Below are 14,509 nucleotides of genomic sequence, written 5' to 3'. Positions count from 1 at the left end.
AAAACATACCGACAACCAGTGTCGAGAGAGTAACATGGGGTAATGTGCTCAGATTTACAAGTGCCAGTAAGAAGTCTAGCAGCTGCGTTTTTGGACCACTTGTAGTTAATATAGGATCAATGGTAACATTTTGTCTAAACCTCAACTAAATTAAAAGATAAGGGTAAAGTTAAAGGATACTCAGTCCAAAATTTTTTAGCTCATTATGCTTATTAAACTGTTTAAGAGTTCAATGTATCACCAGGAGTCACACAATCATATTTAGTTTAGCTTTGAAAGTGTATATTTTAGTTTTTTATTTTTCTTTCTTTTTTTTTTTTTAGAAAGTACCACTGACTTGCATTTTGTTAATCACCAAACAAAAATGTAGCTACTTATTGGATGACCTGAGAGCAATTAAATTAACAGCTAATACTTTTTAGGGTTTTGCATACCTTTAGGGCACAAAGAAACAATACATTCTGAATCACTTTCAGACCTAGTGAATGACAAAAACAAATGACAGAAGGCAGCCTGCTTTAATAGTATTAAAATAAAAACAACACTAGAATAACACTGCTAGGCAAACTTATTAGGAATAGAAGAACAATAATCTTATTTTATCTTATACAAAACACAATCATTCCCTTAATCCTATTTGAGTAGTTAAAAATCGTTCTTTCCCTATTTCTTTTCCCAGTGCCATTTCAAGACTCACCTCATGATGAAGTCGTGGCCATCAATCACCGGACCGTAACCTGCCCCGCGGAGGTTGCCTGAATTGCCCACAACGGCGCAGCGCAAGCAGCGAGCAGGGTCCCACGAACCGTATGGGGAACGGCCTGGAATGACCTGGAAAAGCCTCTGCAGAACTTGCTGGATGTTGTGGGGTTTAAATTGAGGCTGCAACATCTGTACAAGGCCCAGAGGAAAGAGGCAAAGAAAGAAACCGACATAAGGTTGAGCAGTTTTCTTTTAACTTCAAACCATCTGCACACCTGCCTGTGCACACATGCATGCTAAAATAAACATCCAGGCAGCCAATTAGCCACTGAAGCCCTCTGCTCTGACAAATGAAAATAAAAAAAACCCACAAAGATCCTACAAAAAAGCTCTGAAAAGCAAGAACAGACCTACAATCTTTCCTCTTTTTCCTTTCCTTGTGTTTTGCTGACATCTCTCCATGACATGGCTTCTTTCCAACCAAACCTCATTCTCTCTCATTCTCCATGTTCTCTCCCTCTCTTCTTCTCCTGCTCATTGTCCCTGATGCCAGTAATTGGCAGAGTTTACTACGTCTCCACTGGACCTAATAATCCTTGGCAGATGTTTTCTGGATGCAGATGCCAGCCACTGATTTTACTCTGAGCCCATCCAAATGACTGAAGACTTTGTGCTTAATAGAGTGTTACAGGGATGATGTTAAAGCCCGGAAGACTATTTCACCATTGGTTTCCCTTGCAATTTTTTTAGGGGTTTTAAATGTTTTTTTTCTCGTGGAAAAAAAGGTCTGTAGTTGTGCTGCAGGATACTGGGAAACATGTGATATCATGGAGTACTGCAATACTCAATTTCTCACTATATAACATTTCCCTAGAAAAAAAAATGCTATTTTTTTATAAATCATTTTTTAAAATCTTTTATTTAATGATATTACAATAAAGAGGTAAAATATATATTTTCTGATCTAATTCAGACTATAAAACCATGTCAAGTTGCAAACATTTTGTCTTTAAAACACTATGAATGAGTAAAACCTCAGCAGATATTCTGATATTCTCTTGATTTGCGGTGGTCAATTTTCTCTCTTTTATTGACTCCAGTCCTGATTAATCAAATTGGTCAAATTTACAGTAGATAGAAAAAAAAAATGGCATAAATGTAATTTATCCCACATGTCTGCAATACATATTGCCTATACTATTATCACAATAACCATCATTTTGTGATATATTGTGCAGCCCTAGTCTGTGGTAAAGGTAACTTCACAATACTTCAATATTTTGCTTAGTTTCAATTAACTATTTTTTATGCGAATATCCAAAATGTGCATAAAAAATAGGTGGATAAACTATGATGGAAACACTTTTACTGAACAAATTACATAAAAAAATAATGTGAATTTGTTATAAGAGATCATGTAATGATACAAACGTGTGTGAATGGACAAACCAGCAGGCTGAGCACACTGTAAAACATCTGAAATGTTTTTTGGTCATTCTAAAATGCCTAACCATCTAATTTTTAGTGTTGTTATATTTTTAATTACCTTCAGAATAGTCAATAACATCTGTGCTCTGCGTCTCACGCTTTTAAACACCACCATACGTTAATTGTGCGTCGGCATACTATCTTCTGAGGCGCAAGTCATTTATTAAATGAAGAAAAGATTGACGCAGCTTCTCCTACTGCAGCAAATTAAGTTTTTACATTTGATATTTGGCGCTAAATAATCAGGAAGTGACGATTTTGTTATTTTTGAGTACTTGGATGGTGCACACTGCTTTATTCTCACGCCTTTATCCGATATTCCTGTTTTGTGCATAAATTTAATTCGCATCTTTGGATAGAAACATAAAAACTGCACATACTAAAAACCTTCAGCGACCTCAATGTTTTTTTAATCAAGTTACTTATTTGTGTGTGTGTGTGTGTGTGTGTAATCCCCGTTTTAAGGTTAAATTATGAAGTTGTGTTTACCTCAGACTTTCTCACTCATAAACTGAAAAACTACTCTAAAAAGCCTTAAAAACATCTCAGGAAAATAAGTGTTAAATCAGTCTTCCGAGCTTTGGCATCATTGCTGCAACATTACACAGAACTCAGACATCAACAAATAAAATAATGCATAAATTACCATTCAAACGTTTGTAGAAAGGTACCACAGTAATATATATTTTCAGCATGAATGCAAAAAGACTGACAGTGAAGATTTATTTGAAAAACTATGCAAAATAAATTCTTTACGTTTTGATGTTTTATTCGAGGAACCCAGAAAAAAAATGTGCAGCACAAACATTTTCAACACTAATAATGATTAATGTATCCGACAACCAAATCAGCATATTAGAGTGAATTTTGAAGGATCATGTGACACTGAAAACTGGAGTAATAATAACTGCTAAATATTCAAGTGTACGCCATCGCATAAACTTGTTTTAAAATACACGGTCTTCTAAATTATCATGCAAAAGGCATTTCAGTAGATTTTCTGTAAAATCAGTCTCAGACAGCTTTATTAAAAGTTTGGCAGGACTTCTTAGATAATGAAAAGCTACTTAAAAAGATTGTTCCACATTTTCAAGTCACAAGAGAGAAAGAAAGTTTTTAATACAATTTTTTATACAATTAATTTGTTATGACAGAAACTTTCCCTAAGCCATTACTTGACCAATTTCCTGTTTTCTCCAATCCCCTCAAAAATCTTTTGAGTTAAATTATCTATATTCAGCTTTCACTTAATCTTTGTGTTCATGCCTTTTGCAAGACATTGCACCATTCATGCTTTTCACACTCAGAAATCTACTTCCTCCTCATATTGCATGAGATTTGCATTGGTTTGTTTGATGTGGAATAACCTATTAGCTGCCTACCGCAGTTTGATACTAGATGTTCTAAAAATACTCAAGTGCATTCTCTAAAATTGTTGCATTAAAATGTTAATTGCTTAATAGAGAAAGCTGTGTATTAACACTTTTATTTAACATTTGATATAATTAAATGCAGTGATAATGAGCATAATGTACTAAGAATAATCCTACCCACCCAGTTTATGTTAAATGTGCATTTTTATCTGTATAACAGGTTTGGGCAAAAATGTTTTTTCATTTAAATGCAGTAAGAAAAATTCTAAACCTTCAAAGTGTCATGAAAAGACTATTTACATTTTTTAGGAAATTAGTTCCAATCTGAAATCTAGTTAGGTACTGCCAAAACACTTAGCAAAACAGTTCTTCTAAGCAACCACTTATATAAGAGCTTGTCACAGCATGTTTTGACACAGACATGACATTCACATTCAGATAATGTAAAATTCTGTAAGTGAAGGCATTTTCAAAACCCACATTCCCAAATCTGGCTCCTTTACTTAATGCAGTCTGGCACTCTCCATGCTTTTAATTTACTCGGCACAAGTATTACAGATTTACACTTTTCAGCTGACACACACTTTTTTCAGACATTACTCAATGTTCCCTTTATTAAAACACTCTCTTGCCTTCTTGTTGTTTAAACTAGATGCGTTTGCACAATTAAAGAGCACAAACCGTTCTTGAAAGAGAGTAACACAATAAAAAAAAAAAAAGGTCTCTTAATTAAGACACCAACGTTAGATTTTTTTCCCCATCTAGTTCATACAAGAGGTCACAAAATCCATTCAACACAGTCTAGCACATCAAAGAATTGTATTGGTAATGCTGAAAGCATCAGTGAGTAACTGTAAGATCACTTACCACCCACCAGTAGTACACGTCTGAAGGCAGCTGGATGTTGTCTCGAATCCACACAGGCGAAATATCTGGGTCATAGTTCTCGTCGAACCAGTCGGAAACGCCAGGGTCGCCCACGCACCGAGAGCAGGCACACGTCTTCTGCTGAGCACTCTCGGCTGGGATCACCCGGTGGGAACCTGCATAACTAGGCACCAGCTTAACCCTGTGCGACTCTTCCCATCCCGGGGGTTCCAAGTAAGGCAGGCCAGCTCCCCCTCTCAGCGAGAAGGAGAAGAAGAGTGAAGTGATGAACAGAAGGGCCAGGGATCCCAAGACCACGCAGAAGCGCAGCGAGCATCGCTTGCCACCACGTTCTCCTGCTGGCGCTCCTGCTGCGACTCCGACAGGAACCCAGGGCCTCAATTCAGCCATCCTTTGAGCACGTGCCCATGCAGCCCAACCCCATCCCAAGCGTCCCTCTCGCTGCGGAGGCACAGACGGCATGCGCCCGCCCCACTGCCATGAACCAGCCCCTGCCACTGTGCCCAACCTGAACTCAGTACTACTTGGCGTACTGAGCGACACAGCCTTTAAACCCAAAATTGTGTGAATCTCCCAAAACGATGTGCCTGTGAACTGCCACCGCCGGTCTCCCGTCTGTCAGTCTTCTCTTTCAATGTGTCACCGCTGCCATGGAGCTTTTTACAGCTATTTATTTTTGCTTTCTTCCCCCTACACTATGGGATCTCCTCCAGCTCCCTCTTTCACGCTTTTGAACTGTCTGTACAGAAACGGTTCAAACACGCACCAGTCTTTCGCCTCTCCTTGTAGGCGTCTGTGTGTGATCGGCTCTATTCTCCCTGCAGTGACAGTTGGAGGAAAAGCCCCCTCTGTGGTTTTGACATCTCAGTGCCAGACAAGCTAGGCTGTCATCCGTGTCTGTTCCATTACAGTCCTCTAGGAGCCCAAGTTTGTCGTTGTAATCTGGTTTGTCCTTACGCTCAGTCTAGCACGCCGCTATGCCGAACTTCACAGCCAGAGGAGGGAACGGGTGGAGTTTTCTGACAGATTTGTAATGAAGCTCTTTTGCAGACATCTTGAAAAGCTTCACATTCTACAACGCTCTCCAAACTGTTTTCATTTCCATCTCCATCGCTCTGCTGTAGCCAAGTATACTGTGATTTACTTTTAGTGCAGAGACAAGCCCTTGTCTATCTGCCTTTAATGTTTCTTCAATGAAAGCTGTTTGCAGATTCAACTGTGACAAACTTCCAACTGTCTGGAAAACAGCACTGGGATCTGAACATTCCAATCTAGATAAGAACTTAAGGACGTGTTTTGATCATTTGACAGCCTCTCCAAGTCAGTAGATAAAAAAAAATCTATGAAATGAAAACCGGGGGAGAATATGTCAACAAAGGTGATTGAAGGAAATTTAACGACTCAACTACAAAAAGCAAATTGACAAAAGACTTTCTTCCAACACGACATCTGTATAGCAGCAAATAAGAGTTGTGTGCCTGTGAACGTGTGTTGGGTTGCAGGACTTGCCTGCCAATTTCACGATGACAGCTCTTAACAGAATTGGTGAGGTGGAGAACTCGGATTTCAACAAGGCAATGTGCCCTGACCTGCTGTTGTCCTGTAATCTCCAAATCTATAATCTCTGGGATGTTGCTGCTGCTGCCGCACCTGTGCGAGCTCTTTTTCTCTCTGCCAGTTCGCTGCCAGAGAAAACCCGTCAGTCAGAGAGGATGCCGTGCATCAGGATCACAGTGAAATCCAGATGTTGGTGTCTACGGCTGCTCTTCTTGATTTAGGGCGACCTTCCAGGCTACAGGAACACAAACACAGACAACTGCAATATTATGTACTGCATGTCAAAACAGTGATGTCATTCACAGTGCTATTTTTTATAAGCTTTTTTTTCACACTTATGTAGATTTGTTTAGTGTGGACATTTTTCCTCGGATTTAAATCTTCCAAAAAACTGTCAAAAGGCACAGAATTTTGGCATGCAGGATTTTAAAAAATTATTTCACACTCACACATGCCAAAATGTGTTGCGCTCATTTTGGAGTCATTTTTCCCAATACTTACTGTAAATAGCAAAAGAATTTTAAAAGGTATGGCCCTATAGACCATTTCAATGTGGTCATATAAATAGCCCATGAACATTTCCTGCTTGTTATCAAACTATTTCATAACTGTAGCAAGAGGTTATTTAATCATAACTTAAATGTTAAAACAGCTATCCTAACATTATTTATCAATAAATGGCTCTTTTTGGATTCTCTGAAGCGATAAAAATTAAAAATGTAAAACAGGAAATACACTGGGACTATTGTTTTTGTTTACATATGTCAAAATGGTCTATAATAAAAATCTGTGTATACCAAGGCAGAATCATAATAAGAGATCCTTATGTGGAAATGGGCATACCGTGAGACTCAGACACCACTGTTTCCTTGTTCTAATGTATATTCCACAAATGTAAAACCTCGGTGGACAACAGGCCAATCAGTGGACAAAACAAACGGTTATGAGACTCATGGGCCATGCCCTTTGCATTTACATGTATGCCTACTTTAGGTCACTTATCCAGACCTGACGAGCAGCCATGTGATCGGGAGCACACAGACTCATTTGCAGCTCGGAGATCATAAAGAAGCACTGAAATCATATATTCTATGCACACCTCAGGCTGCGTTTGATAAGCCGAATGTTATAGTCATACAACAATAGTAGTTTTCCTCAATTAGTTATTTTAAGCATACATGTTTCACTAACTATGCATGTGGAACTTTTATTTTAAAAAAGTGAGCCCTAAATTGTTTACTTTGTGTTACTGGGTAACGACAGCACGAGACATATCTCAAACTCGCCTAAGGATGCAAAATGCAAGATTTACAGATTACACATTTATTAATCTTCTCTCTGAAGAGGCCTAAGATTTGTTTAATTACATCTTTTGTTAATTTATTGTGTGTTTTGTGAAATTCAATGCATATTTTTTAACAAACACATGTAAACTGCTGAATAGTATCAAATCACTTAGCTTAACTGGCGTATGTTCATGCAGAGGTTGATATTAATTCCTGTGTTTGTTTGTTTTTGGACAGTAGCTTCAAAATACAACCCAATACATCAGTATCATTCTCTTTTGACAAGTTTAACTGTAATTTAGCCTTTATCCACAACAGATCTGATGAACAAAATAGGTTAACGTTTCCATGATTGGGTTTATATTTGTATGTGTTCAGCGTACATCATGCTGTATGTGTGTCTGTAAGAGCAGCACGTCAGCGACACGAAACATATATGGTCAATCATGGACCTTCTGATGATTTTATGGCTATTTTATGGAGTAATAAATGAGCTTACAAAACCATTTCTGAAGTTTTTTTTTTACTTACCTGAGCCATGAGCCTACTATGTAGATATCAGATAACAATTTAACCTATTAAACCAATGCACTATGTGACACCTTTTATTTGTTATGTGGAGGAAAGTCACATAAGACCCAATAAATTAATTTGTTAGTTAAAAACTAACAAAAACAACATCATAAGACAAAAGATATGGCAAAATAAATATAAAAAAGCTCAAATTTACTCTTTTTTAAAAATTCTTCAGTATCTAACATTGACTGTGATGCCTTTTGATCAAAAAAGTACTGTTCAATGTTTCCAGAGCACAAGGTCACATTAAGAGGGTTCTGCTACTCATATTTTATTCTAATTTCACTCAGACTTTACCAAATAATGTTGCTTGCATTCAAAAACATATTGTATTAAATATGTGCATCTTCTTACAAGTGGTGTCAGACTTTTGGATGTCATTATGAGAAACAAAAACACAAGTGAAGCAGCACAGCAATATAAAACAGAAATCACTAGCTTTCCAAAGGCACAACAAAAATCATTTTACATGCGTCAATTTTCATAATACTGTCTTTCGATCCTTTCATCCCCTTGTTCTCAGTTTTTCATTTTCATCATCTTCACCAATATCTGTCCCTCACATACAATTTTGTGAAAGCACCACAGTTAAAGTGTTTCTATCTTTGAGTCTCTCTAGTGACCGCCGATTTCTACTGAACTCTCTATAGAGCATCTGCTGAGCTAAATTATCAAACTGAATATGTGGAGCAAGGCACCACACGAGGACATAGTTCAAAGTTATCATCACAAAATAAAGCCAAGCGATGTGTGGACGCTTGCATGCTTTGAGACAGGTTAATCTGAGTGCATGTCTGAGAGAAGTACTCACACAGCCATGTATAGTTTTGACAGCAGAAACAATTTTGTAACGTATTAAACATATAAAAGTGTTGCCAAGAGTTCAATCAGGGATTTAGAGGAGGATATCGACATATCAAACAAACAGGTGGCTCGTGCTGCTTTCACTGTGGCTGCCGCAGATTAAATCACGCGATTGTGATTGCATGCGTGGGTGAGCCGCTCGAGATCACATAATACTCTCTCCCCTTCCATTCCAATTAGAAAAATGAATTTCAGATTTCATTTTCTCCAGGCAGCTGTAAATGCCCGCGTCTTTGATTGAGATGTGCTCATCCTTAAACCCGCTACTTCTTTTCAGACGCCTACAATATAAGGAGAAAAAAAACATGAAAGAGGCTGCAGGCACAGTCATTAAACGTTTCTAAAACAATTCCTGTTTGAAAATGTTTTTGCCCCTTTTCATCAAGCGTTCATGTAGCTGGTCGTTTTTCTTACCAGAAGTCTCTGAAATCTGGTGATGAGACAGGAGCTTGATGGGTTTGGCGTTCTCAAAGATTTCAAGTTTGCTTGTTTGTGTGCGCATGCGCCAACTATTTTTGTCAAATGTTTTAGAGTTATCTTAAAATAGTTAATTATTGGATTTGAGTTTTTCAGTTAAAGTGATGGTCCACTATGATATCATATTTTAAACTTTAGTTGATGTGTAATGTAGCTGTGTGAACAGAAACAACATCTCTGAATGTAATACGCTCAAAGTTCAATGCAAAGGGGGACTGGCTTTTACAGAGTTAGCTTAGCAAAGCCTACAGCGAACGAGTTTGGGGACTACATATAAATATATCTGTGCTAGTGAGATCACAAATGCTTAAGGTCACGTGCATTCACTACGTACATACACCCTGCGCAGTGAAGGGGTGTGGCCACAGGCGCTGTAATGTTATAGCAGAAACAGCTAAAATGCTGTCTAAACGCTGCTATTTCCCCAGAGCTTCTTCTGTTTCTGTATTTGGGCTTCCAAAGGACAAGACACAAAGAGAGAAGTGCTTACAGTTTAATTTTAATTTTGTTTCAGAGAATTATAAAAAATATATAGCTAGCATTTGACAAAGGACAGCTTCCAGAATCGTACCCAATTCAGTGCTGGATTCAGTTAAAGACTAAGGAACAGCTTCAACCATAATAGACGAAGCTGTGGATTGTGAGCCACAACCTGTAAGTATTTTTATTAGTTAAAATTGACTACATGGATAGTTTCTAGTATTAACAGTGTGTTGTGGCAAGGACATAAACAAGAATGTAAACAATGGGAAATGTTTTGGCACCACAAACAATTTAACTACAAACTCTTCTTTATCAGTCAAACAACAGCCGCAATCTTCAGCAACGCTGCAGTTTCACTCTATGCAGCCACTTTCCCTATGTGAGAGACATATTTCGTTTTAGAGAGCAGGCATGCGGTTCAGCGGTGTCAGATTTTCAGGTTCAAAAAAACGCCTCTATTTTCTGTCTGATTCAGGTTCAAACTGATACGGCTAACAGCTACTCTGACTGAAAGTATTTACACAGCAGAGGCACAGTGTGTGCTTGTAAAGGCGTGACGCTTTTTCTGGTGATGTGGAGCCAATCTGCGAATTACAGCACATTATGTTAGCTGACCAATCAGAGCCTCTTGAGGGGGGCCTTTCAGAGGAACTAGGAAATATGAATGTCATTTTCATGTTAGCCGAGTAGCTGTATTTAACCAAAGTAAGATAACATGATGTTTTTTACCAGTGAAGCATGAGCACACATTGCTTTTCATCTTATAAACACAACCAAGGCTTAGAATTACACTCTGGAACACCCTTTTAATATCAAAAGTGGTGGGAAAGCAAATATACTCCGGGCCTATTTTAGCTATTTTTGGGGATGCAGAACTATCTAAAAATCAATGTACAGTGATTAGACTTAAGATGCTCCCTGCCATTCCACATTAATAAAAAAGTCATGCCCTGCCTGCAACTTAAAACCCAGACTTTCCCTAAGAATTGCTATATAATATGGAATACTTCTATTGAGTTCTTTAACAATAGAGCATTGGTTAAACCCTAGTAGAAACATCTTAAATCCCCCTTAATTTTATTTCTTTCTTTTTCCTCTTCCCCTTATTTTCTCTGTTTTTTTTTTTTTTTGTTATACGTATAATATTAACATAATGTTAAAAAAAAAAAATTTGAAATACACTACTGGTCAAAAGTTTACCAGTCAGTTATTTTATAGTGCAATACCATTTTACAATTTTACAATTTGTACTGTATTTTTGATTAAATAAATGCAGCCGTGATGAGCAGAATAAACTTATTTTATTTAATAGTACTGACCCCAAACTTTTGACCAGTAATGTGTGTAAAAGTTACAATTTGTACTGATGTAAAAATACAATAAAAAGAATAAAAAAGGTAACAGTTTGTTTGATAAAATGTCCATATCGAGTAGATGAGTTTAGTATGCAAATTACTCTGTAACATTCAAAATTTTAAGATCATTCAGTAGGTGTTGAGGGCTTGAGGCAGTTGATAGATAAAAGAAGGCTTACATGAGACACTGGACCACAAAAAACTCTAATAAATGTCCTTTTGTTTTTTAAATTAGATTTATTCATATACTAAAATCTGATAAATAAGCCTTCCATTAATAAGATTGATAGGACAAGACAATATTTGACTAAGATACAACTATTTGAATATCTGAATTTTAAATAGATCTACTGAACAATCCCCATTAAAGTTGTCTTTAAAGAGCTCAGCAATGCACATTACTAATCAGAAAGTTTAGAAAGTTTTCATTTACAAAAAAAAATTAAAATCTTCATTTTTAACATCAAAGAAAAATAATTTTGACCCATACATGTATTTTTGGCTACTGGCTAAAGTCAAAAATAGGCCTATACCTATGCAACATGAGACCAGTTTGGTAGTTGTTTATTTCAGTGTAAATTGATCCCAATAAACTAAGGAGTTTTGCTGGTTACGTAAAAGTGACTCTTGAAGGCCAGAAAACTCCTAGTAATCTCTCTATATAACCGGGTGCTCCGGTTTCCCCCTTAAGTCCAAAGACATGCAGTACAGGTGAATTGGGTGAGCTAAAATTGTCTGTAGTGTATGTGTGTGAATGAGAGTGTATGGGTGTTTCCCAGTGATGGGTTGCAGCTGGAAGGGCATCCGCTGCATAAAACATATGCTGGATAAGTTGGCGGTTCATTCAGCTGTGGCAACACCAGATTAATAAAGGGCATGAGAAAGCCAAAAGAAAATTAATGAAAAGTTGTTTTAAAAAAAATAATAATTAAAATGAACTGGTTCATTAAAAATAATTAAAAATCAAAATCTATGCAGTTTTGGTATTTTTCCTTTATACTTTTTCAAAATAATGTGTAGATAAATGATTCATTAACATTAATGGCATTACACTGATTGCACTTACATGAATTTACACCACTGAATTAAAAATGAATAATAATAATAGTAATAATATATTATATATAGTATAATGCAAGTTTAAAGCTCTTGCAAGTTTACTTTATATCTCTCTATTTTGACTTCCAAACTCACAAATCAAGAGAATGCTCATAAAAATGAGCATTTAAAAAAAAAGTCAAGATACGAACTCATAACTGTGTTGTTAAAGGTAGCAATAACCTTTTTTTTAACCTGTAGCAGAAACAAACTTTCATACTTAAGTTCCAACATAAAAACAGCAATAAAGAGCAGTTTCAAATTCACCACAAGCATATAAGTTTGATGTACTTCCTTAACACCATCTAAAATAAAAGTATGCAAGTCAACACACCACACATAAGCTATAAATTCTCAAATGAGAGGCGAAGTCCTCTTAAAGCTGAATTATGCTCCCAGTCTATCCAATTCATGCTTCATTTTCTAGCCAAGCATCATTTCTTTCTGTCCCCATCAAATATCTCAAAATGACAGTCTTCTCATTTATGAAGCCATCAAACAACAGGCAGCCGAGGTTTGTAAGCTTTTTTTTCCGCTTTTGGTCAACAAATCTAAGCATAGCCATAACAACATATTCTATCATGCATGTTAACATAATTAACACTCATATATTCCTGCTTCTCTAGGACAAAGTCAGACAGAGAAACACAACCACCAAATTCTCTTTTTTTCCTTTCTCCAGCCTCATACGCAGGTATCGCACACAAAAGCATCCACTGACCTGAGCTTACTCTTTCTTTTACTCCTCTCTTTTGTTGTTCAGCCGCTTTTAGTGGGTCTTGACCAATGTGCCTGCTCAGCAAGGGTGAGCCGAACACTGTAGAGTGGGTGTCTGAGTTGCCTTGGCAACAAAACCTCACAGCTGGCTGCAATGGAAATGTAATTGAAAGCGAAGAGCAGACATTCACATACTGGGTGGGCTCGAATGCGCTCCGACTCGCCGCTGGACAGGTTGTTCTTATATATTCAACAGTCGACGGCATTAATTTAGGCGAAACACTGCAGGCAAGGATGCTGCTTTTATGCACCTGCCAGTTAAGAAATAAATTGTCTTTCATTACAGCGTTTTCCCCCAGTGTACTATAAAAAAGAAAACATCCAAAATACACTTTTGTCACATTTGATCAATTTGGGTATGTAGATTTAAATTGCAGCATTTTTAAAAGACTTTTCAAAATGACATTTTATATATTGTAAATCTCCACTTCAGTATTCTTCTCATCTGTTTTCTGAAAGTTTTTGAAGAGGAGTAACTTTGTACATAATATTTACATTACCTTTTTTTCTTTTTATTACTTTCATCATTGGGCTTTATGCACACAGACGTTTAATTTTCGGGCAGGTAGTCTAAGAGCTTGCAGTGAACTGTCTTTGCATTACAAAATTGTCACATTTAAGATCAGATTTCTTTAAAAATCAGTGATCTTTACTGCCTGTTAGATATATAATATAAAGTGTGTCTCAGATCGCACAAGAAGCACTGCATTCAATTCTATTATTCCCCATCCTGTCTTTAAAATGTGACTTTATTTTGTTGTGTGAGTTTATTTTACCCTAGTATTTGCAATGGAATTTCTGCGCTAGCCTGTTGCTTTTGACGGCACTAGTGGTTACAGCAGTCCTTCATCTTGTTTTGCTCTTGAACAACTAAATGAATGCTTAAGTCTATTTAACTGAATGTATTGTAATTACATTGTAATTGCTGTAAAAGGAACCTCGAAATTGAAAATAGTCACATTAACCGGAAGTTTATCATTGGAATTAAAATTCTACCTGTGCATAGAGCCAGTTGTTGAAGTTTTGTTCCTCGCTACTGTCAGAATTGGCTTGCTTGGTTTGAGAATTGTGGAGCTGCGCATTGATGGATTTGCTCTTTAATGTTTGGACTTTCAGCAGTGAAATTAAACACACTGAACTGCACTGAACTTCAACTCTGAAAACTGGACTGACACTGTTTCAATTTACTAGAACTTCTATGTTCAATGTACATTTTATAAAAAAAATATAGTATTTTTTCTGCCTGTTTACAATGTCTTGTGAATTATAGAGTGATAAATATGTAAAAAAGTTGTAAAAACCTTTGACTCCAATATGTCATATAAATTGAAACCTATAGGGACTTCGTAACATTTTCAGATTTTTGTGCAAGAATTATATGTAAAACAGCACATTTAAATAAATAATGTCACATTTGCATGATTAAAAATCACTTTTCAAAAGTCAACTACAGAAGTCAAAACTAGTACCCCACTGAATTTTATTTTCTTTTATATTAAATATTTTCCAAATGATGTTTAACAGAGGAAGGAATTTTTCACTGTATTTCCTATAATATTTTTTCTTCTGGGAAATAAGGCTTATT

At 36.6% G+C, this 14,509-nt stretch overlaps 1 protein-coding gene across 5 annotated transcripts in view; it reads right to left on the bottom strand.

Moving 5' to 3' along the window:
• The window catches only part of st3gal2 (ST3 beta-galactoside alpha-2,3-sialyltransferase 2), a 46,607-nt gene that overhangs the window by 17,351 nt on the left and 14,747 nt on the right, over positions 1-14,509 (bottom strand). The window contains exons 1-4 of one of the 5 annotated variants that reach the window (XM_073929037.1): positions 12,869-12,973; positions 5,961-6,243; positions 4,431-5,791; positions 698-891 (exon numbers count right to left, since the gene is read on the bottom strand). In XM_073929037.1, coding sequence (XP_073785138.1) covers positions 698-891; positions 4,431-4,913 — 677 coding nt within the window. In that variant the 5' untranslated portion in view covers positions 4,914-5,791; positions 5,961-6,243; positions 12,869-12,973. 5 annotated transcript variants of the gene reach the window in all.

The sequence above is a fragment of the Danio rerio genome, chromosome 18, assembly GCF_049306965.1.
Source record: "Danio rerio strain Tuebingen ecotype United States chromosome 18, GRCz12tu, whole genome shotgun sequence".
NCBI lineage: Eukaryota > Metazoa > Chordata > Actinopteri > Cypriniformes > Danionidae > Danio > Danio rerio.
The sequence above is the reverse complement of the archived record's forward strand: the minus strand, read 5'-3'. Positions and strand labels throughout refer to the sequence as shown.